Genomic DNA, 11,758 nt, shown 5'->3' on the forward strand with positions numbered 1-11,758 from the left:
TGAATTATTATCCACTGTTTTTAAATCGAAAACAATTTTGGGCCAGGCTGGAAATCCATTGTTTTCCGCTAATTTCTCATGGCAGACGTCATATTGGTGGCCCAAAATGATTTAATTCTTTAAAACCGGTCTGAAAATACACCTGTTCAGAGTCGGTTGTAGAATGTAACAATCAGATTGTTAAAATAAAGAAAATGTTTGTTGTAAGGTGGACCGTACATATCTAATATCTTCAAGTTATCATGGTTTATTATGCCTATACATGTGGTAGACCTACGGTTTAATAATCAGTTTACCCGGTTCTAGTGATTTGCTTTAGTTTCTTTGTCTGCCAGGATGCTGTTGTCATATTCAATACCGTAATACAAATGTAGATCAATTATCTTTTCTTTTTTTTCCTGGGATCCAGATTGGTCAAAGATTAACAATTATCAAGCGAAGGAAAGTTGAACGCCTTCCAGCATGTCTATCAGATTTTAGATTATTAATAAAACTAAAGTCTGATTGGTGAGACTGTGGCGATCACCCGACAGCCAATAGGAGCGGGAGTGGGCGGGGCTGAACTTTATATAGTCCAGGAAGACGTTGTCCAGCGCTCTATGCCTTTCACAACAAGAAGCTGGGGCTGCTTTCCTCGTCTCGCTTTCGAACCTGCAATTACTGTTTAAACCTGCCAAGATGGCTGGAAATCGGGATAAAGCTACGGATCAGATGAAGCTATGGAAGGAGAGCAGAGGGTCGCAGGTTCGTGTGTGTTGTGTAGTTATCGTAGCGTCTCTGCTGTGCAGCTAAAGATGATAAAGGGGGTAGAAATGGGTGAGAGGTCGGATAAGGTCCTAAAGCATGACCCGGATCAACTCTAGTGTATGTTGCTGAAATGCATTGTAAACATGTAATAGAATATGTCATAATGATAATATGTTAAGATGATGTAAGCTAACGACCAGTCGTACAAGTATTGTACGACTCTGCATATGGCACATTGAACACTTCATGTAGAGTAGGCATATTAGCGTAACTAGTTAAATGCATGACTATCTGGTTTTAGTTATTCTATGCAGAAGACGAGATTAAGTAATTGTTCAAATGCACAGTGTTTATTCCAGTTGTGATTACATAACCAGTAATCTAAACAACTAAACAACAATCCCAAGTCCATGATCAGCAATGATTTCAACTAACCATTGACTTTCTTGCACAACACTGTAAACACGAAGGAACGCACAAAGCTCACTATTACAGAGTGCAGGGTCACTCGAGGTCAGTGTGTCCTTTGCAGTTTCAGGCTTGAGCATATGAGACTAAATCAATAGATTAAAATGATACAAACCGAAATATGCAAAACATTGTTGATCAACAATTCTTCACACACACACTCACTCACTCACTCACTCACTCACTCACTCACTCACTCACTCACTCACTCACTCACACACAACTGTTCGAACAGTTTTGTGTGTGTTTGTGCGTGTTATTATACTTTCAGTGACTCGTTATCATTATGCAGGATCCTTGTTTCCAGAACCTGAATGGACTTTGGGACGACACCGAGGCGCTGTGTCTAGAGTAACGAAATGTGGTGTTTTTATAAACCCGTCCGTTTGCAGTGTCCGGACACCCTGACTACGGGGGGCGGCGCGCCGGTCGGGGACAAGCTCAACTCAATGACGGCCGGGCGGAGGGGTCCCATGCTGGTCCAGGATGTGGTCTTCACCGACGAGATGGCCCACTTCGATCGGGAGAGGATCCCCGAGAGGGTGGTGCACGCCAAGGGGGCTGGTGGGTGTGGTCTTCCCTTATTTTCTTCTTCTTTTTTATTTTATTTTTTTTACATGGATGACTGCATCTGATTGGACGACATCTGGGTCAGTCCCCGGTCGCGGGGGGTGATGGGTGATACCCATATCAGATAAGGGCTATCATTGCTGAGTCACTGCTTCACCGCGACTAGCACCGGCTAGTCACGGTGAAAAGAGACAATGTGGGCATGTGAGCATGGCTGTGTTCTCTTTACTAAATTGAAAAAAAAGTGCAGAAACACGGAGATGTAATGCAACCCACTTGTATTTCATTGTTTCTCGGAAATGTCTTCCCCTTTTCAAATTCTGTCCACTAAACTTGTTGTTTATGAAGAGCAGTGCCAGAGACAAGGTCAAAGTTCATCAACATTTTTGGCAAATGGGATAGCAAACATACAAACAACAATTTGCTAATCTGAGACCTGTGGCAACAACAAGTGTTTGTCATTGAATGTTGCCTTATAACATTAGTTATTATGACCAGGCAAGGGTCATCTATGTAGTACAAATAAAACTTGCATAGCAGGGAGGGGATTATAAATTATTAAACAAAAATTCAGGTAGCAAGGTTTAACATGGTGGACAATAAACAGTGTATATATCTAGATTGTGTACCTGTCTTAGTTGATTAGCTTCCTCTTCGCTGTCATTCTCTGAAGTTAATGTTTTGCTTCATAACCAGGGAGTCTTCATATAATCAGATGAGTTGCCTTTAAGAAACATTGGACCAGTTTGGTTTTAAGCTTGCTTTTTCTTCCCACTTCCCACAGGTGCGTTTGGCTACCTGGAGGTGACCCATGACATCACACGCTACTGCAAAGCCAAGTTGTTTGAGCACGTTGGCAAAAAGACACCGATCGCTATTCGCTTCTCCACCGTGGGTAAGAGATACGGGGGACTGCTTTATCTTTGTACTACAGAGGGACACTCCCATTTGGGTCGGTAGGAGGGAAAATACCTTTTTATTACATTTTGAACACATTTTTATTCAAAAGATGAATAAACGTTTTTGGGCTAGGAGGTTCTATCATTCATTCATTTACATTTGGTCCGTGATATCAACACCATTGAAAATAATTTCAAATAAAATGTATTCAGAAAAAATAAAAGGGCTGTTTGTGTAAATGGGGTATGTTCTGCTGCTCTACACGTTAAAGATCCCATGGCATGCTACTTTATGGATGCTTGTATATAGGTGTTAGTGGGCCCCTAATACATATTTGAAGACGTTCAAGAAATTCAGCTTTGGTGCAGAATTACAGCCACTACAGTCCCACAATGAGCTCTCCACAAACGCGCTGTTTTTAAAGGCGGGTCAAGGTGGAGGGTGGGGGTGTGGCCCTGAGCAGCTTGCAGCCACGGTACCATGCACTAGTGTTTACAGTGGAACACTGAACACTCCAGGTGCTCCGGCGGGAGTCCTGGAGCTCTATATCTAAATAATATATAATATATAGATATCTATATAATATAATATATATTATCATGGTCAAAAGCTGTTTGCGCCTCCGGATGATATTATGAATCTCAAACGACTGCGTCGGGTTCTCAGACACCTCTGGTTCTTCCACTTCCACGTCAATATTAAGTACAGACTGAACCGCGAAATGGAGGAGAAAGGGATTGTTGCTCGCGATTGTTGCCCGGGGTTGTCTCCCGCCGGAGCCCCACTGCCCCGCCGGAGCCCCAGCGGGAGACAACCCCGTGTTATGTGCCATAACACCAACAGCAGAATGGTTATCCAAATAATAAAGAACACTTGCGTTACAGTGTGTGTATTGACACACACACACACACACACACACACTCATTGTCTCATTGGCGGGCCAAATTCTCTGGGCGGGCCAAGCAGAGAAAGGGGAGGTAACCTGGCCCCATATGACGATATATGGGGCCAGATCCCAAATCAGCGCGTTTGAGCTTTCATTTTTTCAAAGGCGGAGCAAGATACCTTCTGCTAATTTTACACCTAACGCAATTTTTAGGTACTGGGGGATCATAGGCAGGCTAGGGGAACTCATATTAATGTTAGAAAACCTCATAAAGTGAAAATTTCATGCCATGGGACCTTTAAAGAAAGCAGGTTCAATTCCAAAGGTCCAGAATTCATGTGAATAGTTTCTAGATTGATTCAAAAACAATTTATTACATATATATGTAGTAGTACTGTAATCATGTAATAATACCTATCCAAACTAGGGATGCAGTGATATTTTAACCGCTGATATGGACATGTCTGATTTCAGTTGATACTAAACCACTTAAAATGACACTACGATATTCACCACTAGTTAATAGTTACTATACTAGTTATTAACTGTGAAAATGTTCCCATGTAGTTTTGTACATAAGCTAAAAAACGGATACTCAAAAATGTTGATGAAATTATTTAAAGATATCACTACTGGTATCAGCTGGAACATTTCCAATCCAGGAAATGGTTTTGTCGGTTCCTTAACACAAACCCTTTTGTTTATGTAAACACCAGCCGGGGAGTCTGGCTCTGCCGACACGGTCCGTGATCCCAGGGGCTTTGCGGTGAAGTTCTACACCGAGGAGGGCAACTGGGACCTGACGGGAAACAACACCCCCATCTTCTTCATCAGAGACGCCCTCCTGGTGAGTCCTGTGGCGCAGTACCTTTGTTTATGCTGCAGATGGCGCCAGAGACTATGTTATCCGCCGACCACATGTCCTCTAGTTTGGCCAAAACAGCCAATGCACTGATGGACCTGGAATACAAAACTAAACTAAGAATCACAGACGAAAGCTAGGGTCGGGATCACTCCCTTTAGGTCATTGTGCTGAACTGCAGCTCTCTGATGTATCTCTCTCTCTCTCTCTCTGTCTCTCTCTCTCTCTCTCTGTAGTTCCCGTCGTTCATCCACTCCCAGAAGCGTAACCCGCAGACCCACATGAAGGACCCGGACATGGTCTGGGACTTCTGGAGCCTCCGGCCTGAGGCGCTGCATCAGGTGAGGCTCTGATGTGGATTCACATCTCCGTCCCCTGAGCTCTGCTTCTCCCCACCACAACGATGGGTGCGCAATCATCACACGCGCCTGTGTCCTTGAAACATATAAATAGTACCATCCTCAAGGGGGCGCTATAGTGCATTTGCCTGAAGTTGATTTGCGTCAACTAGGTTCTGTTCTCTTCAGCCACATTCACATATATAACGATGTTGGACACCGATGGCCCCGTTAGGCCTCCAGCATGCCTGCAGGTAGAGTGCAGACATTGGCGTCTCCAATGCAGAATGTATCGGCTGGGTGACAAACCAGCCCCCCGAAGACCGCAGGGTTTTTGATCGTATGAGGGCTCAGAAAGCGTTCACATACAAACTAATAATTTCTGTTCCCCCAAAGGCCCATTTGATTGTTTTTTATTTATTTATGCTCAAATGCTTAGTGGTTCCTTCCATGCAAACTGTTCCTCATTGGCTGGTTGGCTGTTGTTCCCCAGGTGTCCTTCCTGTTCAGCGACCGTGGCCTGCCGGACGGCCACCGCCACATGAACGGCTACGGCTCGCACACCTTCAAGCTGCTCAACGCCGAGGGCCATCCCGTCTACTGCAAGTTCCACTTCAAGGTCAGAGTCGTAGCCCCGTTGTCTGTGCTTTTTAAAGCCACTGAGGGTAACATTTTTGCGACCTTTACAGGCGAAGAGAGCACCCAGAGTTTCACGCAACAGCCAATGAAAGCTCTTAGAACGTGTCAGATGACCGCACATCATCTGACACGATATAGCCATATTAAATCAAGCGACAGTTTCAGACTGATGGCACAAGGTGGCCCCAAAGAGTTTCATTTATTTATTTTCCATGAATCAAATGGAGAACTGCTCAGCAAAGGCTCATCGGATCTTGAATAGAGTCAGACATGATCGATGGATCATGACCTTCACTTACAGGACTTTTTCCTCAAGCTTATCAATAAGCATGCACACTGATAGCTCTCTTCCTTAATGGGACAGCCATTATGACATAAACTAGCCTGCCAGCGTTGTCCGAAAAATCTACGGAACACTTCTGATTGATTAATTGAGGGAAAATTATACTTACCGCTTGATTTAATCTTTGGAGAAATCTAGCAAGCATTTTTTTCAGAAGTAAACTATTTGAATCATGTTGCATGAGACAGATTATTTTTTGGATTGCTTCACGTTACTGTCAAGTTGCGTGTGGCTTGTGTTGTGCAACCTGCAACCTGCAACTAGCTGCTGGAAAGTTGAACTTTAAATCTTGCATCCTCTCAGGCCACCTCTGCAGCTCTGAACTCACCACACTCAAAACACACACACGTGAGACAATGCTTGCTACGGCATCAATTCTCTCATACTTTCATACTTCCCTGACATTTCACCAGGGTATGCGGTTTGAGTTGAAAAATAAAAAACATAAAAGCTGAGCTGTTGTTTAGGAGATTGCTGGATACCTTGTAATTTGCCTATTGTGTAGAAGCATTCACAAAATGATGGCTCTGTAGAGAGTACAGATGCCTGACTTGCTATACACCGATAGACACATGGGACTTCATCACCTCGCTGTATTTCAGAGCGTGAATATCTGTTGAATAGCCAATATCTTCAAACTAAATGAATTGCTATTGAGTTGTTTGATTATTTGTATAGACTATATATGTCAGGGTTTCATTGTAAAACTGGTGGGGATCTCCGCCTACCCGGGCCAGACTTTAAACAAACGATCAGTATCCACAACTATGAAACAGACTTTTTTCAGACTCCTTAATTATTCATCCTAATTTAATAAAAATTAATTCATAAGATGTTGGAAAAAAGTTGAATTGAAAGAGCAGCGTCTGTATTTTGGACCGTGTTGCATTCTAAATACCCTGGTATACCGTGATGCCACCCAAGCTTACTCAAGACCACCCTGTCCCCCCATACGTTCTCGCTGCAACACACTGGCCTCACCAATTTTACTTTGTTGAACTTTAAGTCCTTACTGCATTTACTGCATTTAATGTTGATTAAGTTAATTTATTTATTTTGTATTCATGTCCCCAAATGCACATGAACCACATGTGCATTTGGGGCAAGTTGTGGTCAGGGTAGCAAAGCCGTCACTGTATAAAAAAAAAACGTAACCGCTTAAAACGTGGGTGTCTAAGCAGAAGTAGAGGACGGCTATACGAAGTACACATTTAAAAATAATGGCTCTAAAAAATAAAATTAAATAATCGAACATTACAACAAAAAAAGACAACAGATGGTTGACTGTATAGCAACCGGATGGTCTGTGTGTCTTAACGTCTCCTCGCTGTTAATCCAGACGGACCAGGGAATCAAGAACTTGAGCGTGGAAGAGGCCGACCGCCTGGCCGCCTCCAACCCCGACTACGCCATCGGAGACCTCTTCAACGCCATCGCCAACGGCAACTTCCCTTCCTGGAGCTTCTTCATCCAGGTCATGACCTTTGAGCAGGCCGAGACGTTCAAGTTCAACCCCTTCGATCTGACCAAGGTAAAGGTTGTTTCTATGTTTAGGATGGTTTTTAAATGATTGTCACCAAGGACAACCTTAAAGTAGGGTTTCCCAACCGTGTGTGTGTGTGTGTGTGTGTGTGTGTGTGTGTGTGTGTGTGTGTGTGTGTGTGTGTGTGTGTGTGTGTGTGTGTGTGTGTGTGTGTGTGTGTGTGTGTGTGTGTGTGTGTGTGTGTGTGTGTGTGTGTGTGTGGAAGCTAGTCTGTATCACCATTAAAAATATATACGTATATATATTAATAAAAGGGTTGAGGAGGTCACTTCCCAATCTGTCTGCCTCCCACAGGTGTGGTCCCATAAAGAATACCCACTGATCCCGGTGGGCAAACTGGTGCTCAACAGGAACCCCACCAACTACTTTGCCGAGGTGGAGCAGCTGGCCTTTGACCCCAGCAACATGCCTCCGGGGGTGGAGCCCAGCCCGGACAAGATGCTGCAGGTAAACCACCTGGATGTCTCACGCACGCATGCGTCAGGCAGCCTAAGCATCCTTCCTTAGTGTCCACCTGTAACCTGTGTTCCGTAGGGGGGTTGGGATAGATGCATCTGGGAGATTACTGAGTAGGCAAATGGTAATTTATTGTGCCAACGCGTGACATGACTTGTCCCCTGGCGTGGGTGCCTAGGGCCGCCTGTTCTCGTACCCGGACACCCACCGGCACCGCCTGGGGGCCAACTACCTGCAGATCCCCGTCAACTGTCCCTACAAGACCCGCGTGTCCAACTACCAGAGGGACGGCCCCATGTGCATGTCCGATAACCAGGGTGGGACTGCGTATTATTATTATTATTATTATTATTATTATGTATTGTCTATTTTAGCGTGGGTGGTCAAGGGTCCAATAAAAATGAACGATGAATACTTCAGACTATGATTAATAAATGCTAAACTGTTCCGGTGTACCAGCATACCTGTACCAGTATCGGATATTTAAATGGATCCATTTGAAGTCTAAAAGTTTCTGACTCTCCGCTATCGGCAGAGTGTGTGCATGTTCTGACCCCAAAGTAAGCATGAGATGGCATGAGAACTGTGAAGCTGCACGTTGTTTCAGGCTCACAGGGCTATCACTTTCCTAAAGGGGCATTCCACTGATTTAACATATTGAGACTCCCTTTGGGGTGGTGGGAAAGAGTTGTGTGACTTTTCAATAGAATCTGTAATTAGATGTAGTTTACAATAGATGCCACCAATGATATGTTTTGCATCTCTTTGCTGCATGGTTGGCCAAACTAACCCTGTTGCCTCGTAAGTTTGGTGTGCGTTCGCAGGCATTGCCCTACATGTACAGTGGTTTTGTGTTTTTTGTGTTGTGTCTGTCGCCAAAAACAGCTTGTAGTCAAAATCCCAAACGAAGACATAACAATGTGATGGAAACGTGTCATTGGTGGCACGTACAATAAACGGCATCTAATTACAGATTATATTGGAGCGCTGCCCAAAATTCTTCAAAAACTGTTGATTGAACACATAACAAATATTTAAGTACTAATACTTTTTAATCTGACCGATGTGTTTTCAAGGCGGAGCTCCAAACTACTTCCCCAACAGCTTCAGTGCCCCCGACTGCCAACCTTGCTTCCTGGAGTCAAAGTTCAAGGTGTCCCCTGACGTAACCCGCTACAACAGCGCCAACGATGACAATTACACGCAGGTCAGGACGTGTGTGTGTGTGTGTGTGTGTGTGTGTGTGTGTGTGTGTGTGTGTGTGTGTGTGTGTGTGTGTGTGTGTGTGTGTGTGTGTGTGTGTGTGTGTGTGTGTGTGTGTGTGTGTGTGTGTGTGTGTGTGTGCGTGCGTGCGATACCTGTGTGTGCGTGAGGTACCTAAGTAAGTGTGCTTGGGTGTGGCAGGTGGGGACCTTCTACAGCGAGATTCTGAGTGAGGAGGAGCGACGGAGACTTTGTCAGAACCTTGCCGGAGCCCTCAAGGGAGCCCAGGTCTTCATCCAGGAACGCATGGTGGGCGCACACATGCACACATATTTTAGTCCCACTTTACCATTCTGTTTGAGGACAGATTTCAGCCCCTTGGTTAACCTTGCATCCCCATTGCTGGCAAATGCTCAAACGATCAGTCGATCAATGGGGTGCATCTCCATCAGTACATTGAGGGAGTTTAAAAACATTGCAGTGCCACGCCTACCCGCATGGAACAAGTGATGAAAACACTAGTGAGTTGGGTCCCATCTTCCTCTGAACAGGTACAGCACCTGATGGCTATCCATCCGGACTATGGAAAGCAGGTCCAGAGCCTGCTCACCAAGCACAATGCCGAGGCTCAGAAGGTAGGCAGAATATATTTTTTTATTCATCTTTGTATTTTTTATTTAAAAAAAAGTGTTCCTTTTGTGATTGACATTTTTTTCTTCGTCTTGCTCTTCCAGAACTCCAATGTGCACGTTTACACCCGTCCTACAGCCATTAACGCCTCCGCAAAAATGTGAGGTCATATATATTGACCAGGTGGCACGGCCAAGATGGCTTCCGCTGTAACGGATTTCCACCAGTTAAAACAACTATCTTGTACTTATAATAATGTAACGAATGTGGGCTTAATAATAATTATATTCTAGCATTTCAATGAAAAGTAATAGCTTAACAGATATTCCAAATTGAAAAAAACAAAGATTATATGAAGACTTCCTGCATTTTTGTCCATGTATTACTACAGAGATATCAGTCTACAGTTATATATTTTAAATGCCTAAACCCAATTGTATCACTTACCCCAATACTATGTATAATACGTTTGCTACTAAGTATTTCAATGGCTTGGTTTTTACACTGGATGCATTGTTAAACCTACTAAAATGAATTGATAGGTCTATATGATGGGGTTAAGCTCTTAAAACCTCATCAATACTGTCAAAGAAAACATTGAAGAATATTTTGTAATAATTTTCTACTTGTATGCCTGTTTGTCTTGCATTCCTTTGCTCTGTGCAAGGAATATTTGACCTTAAAGCAGTGCCTTTTGCGATAGGTCTACATGTTGAAGAGCTGATGAGGGTTTTTTGCTAGCCCGAGTTCTGTTTGGGTCTCATGCATTCCTTTGACTAGTGGCTATTGCTATAGACCACAATGAATGAGAACTGTGAGACTCAATCACCACACTACTCAATGAGAAAGTTGGGTGAGACAAAATAGCTGATGCGTTGAAAATATATGATGGCAAACAAACATAATTGAGACAATTCTTATATTCTCCTCTCTAATGGCTGGTATAACTTACTGTGTACTGTGGATCGAAAGTTACAATAAACCAATTGAGAATAACACTTGGTTTTGAGGTTTTGGTTTCCGGCCCAGACTCTGTAGTTCCTTTTAACTTCTTTAGTAACCCGATGGTGTGAGAAGTAAGCTTCAATCAAAAAGTAATTTCATCAAACCGAAATGAGAGGTGCAACAATTGCTAATAAAAGCTTTAAAATAAATGGTGGCAGACAAAACGTTAGACAATTCCTACTCTCAAATACTTCTATCTAACAAACACAGTACAACTTGATGTATGGAAGTGACAATAAAAAGAGTACTTTTGGTATATGCTTGGAGGTTTTTTTTTCTGTTTATTTTATCAAATGGAGGAAAATAAAATATTGGTGCAAAACCACAACAAGAACGGCACAGTTGAATGGAAAGGCAGTAATGGCAGCAATCAATTGTACTTAATTATTTTGGGTTTTATGATGGGCGTGGGTAGGTGTTTTTTTTCTTCAAACGGACATGATAAAAGCACACTGCTTCTTGTGGCAGCCTACTTTTCTTCATAACGAGAAGATGGCGTCAGCACCATATGAGCAATCATACGGAATGGAAGAAAGCAGGTACATCATCATATTGAATGTATTTGGATATATATACACACATATAATTGTTTATATATGGGTTCTTTTTTTCCAACAATCTTTTGTTGATTTCAGTTATCCCTGTCAAAAATGTGGTTGAAAACGTATAGCCTACTTAATAAATTAAAAAGTCAAATATGCAGATGCTTTGTGAAAAACATTTGTGGGCTGTAAAAAAAATTTGAATGTTTAATTCACCAACAGATTACTTTCCAATATCAGATAGCCTACTTCCATTTTTCTGTGTTGGTCCAGGAACCAACACACTGTTGTGAACATCGTTCACCCTGTGGAGCATCCCAGAGACTATGTGGTATGGTCCATCTGCAGCTTCTTCCACGCAAACCCCTTATGCCTCGGACTGTTGGCGCTCATCTTCTCAATCAAGGTAGGCCTTTGCTTTGTAAAAAAGATGCTGTACGATTTAAAGATGCTGTACGATTTAAGAGCTATACTTTGAGTGAAATTGGTTAGAAATGTTAATGTTTACGAGTGAAATGCTCAGTGACAAAGTCTGTTCTGGTCAGTGACGGACTTGGATCAAAAAACGGCCCTGGCATTTGCACCCACCTAGCGCCTAGGTCTACTCGATTCGGTCTTGAAATCCC

General features: G+C 43.1%; 1 protein-coding gene across 1 annotated transcript; it reads left to right on the forward strand.

The window, feature by feature from the left end:
• Positions 1 to 596: 596 nt before the first annotated feature.
• cat (catalase) lies at positions 597 to 10,846 on the forward strand. Its single transcript, XM_084477455.1, has 13 exons — positions 597 to 744; positions 1,608 to 1,779; positions 2,570 to 2,680; positions 4,288 to 4,418; positions 4,670 to 4,774; positions 5,265 to 5,390; positions 7,093 to 7,284; positions 7,591 to 7,743; positions 7,931 to 8,069; positions 8,829 to 8,959; positions 9,157 to 9,264; positions 9,507 to 9,590; positions 9,690 to 10,846. Exons 1-13 carry the CDS (start codon positions 679 to 681, stop codon positions 9,747 to 9,749), a joined length of 1,578 nt encoding a protein of 525 aa, XP_084333581.1. The 5' UTR covers positions 597 to 678; the 3' UTR covers positions 9,750 to 10,846.
• The last annotated feature ends 912 nt before the right edge of the window (positions 10,847 to 11,758 follow it).

This window comes from Micromesistius poutassou, assembly GCF_964030765.1.
Source record: "Micromesistius poutassou genome assembly, chromosome: 13".
NCBI lineage: Eukaryota > Metazoa > Chordata > Actinopteri > Gadiformes > Gadidae > Micromesistius > Micromesistius poutassou.

Coding starts and splice junctions, on each gene's coding strand:
- cat (XM_084477455.1), top strand. CDS start 679: ATGGCTGGAAATCGGGATAAAGCTACGGATCAGATGAAGCTATGGAAG. Junction 7,744..7,930: donor GCCCGGACAAGATGCTGCAG/GTAAACCACCTG, acceptor GTGGGTGCCTAG/GGCCGCCTGTTCTCGTACCC. Junction 8,070..8,828: donor GTGCATGTCCGATAACCAGG/GTGGGACTGCGT, acceptor TGTGTTTTCAAG/GCGGAGCTCCAAACTACTTC.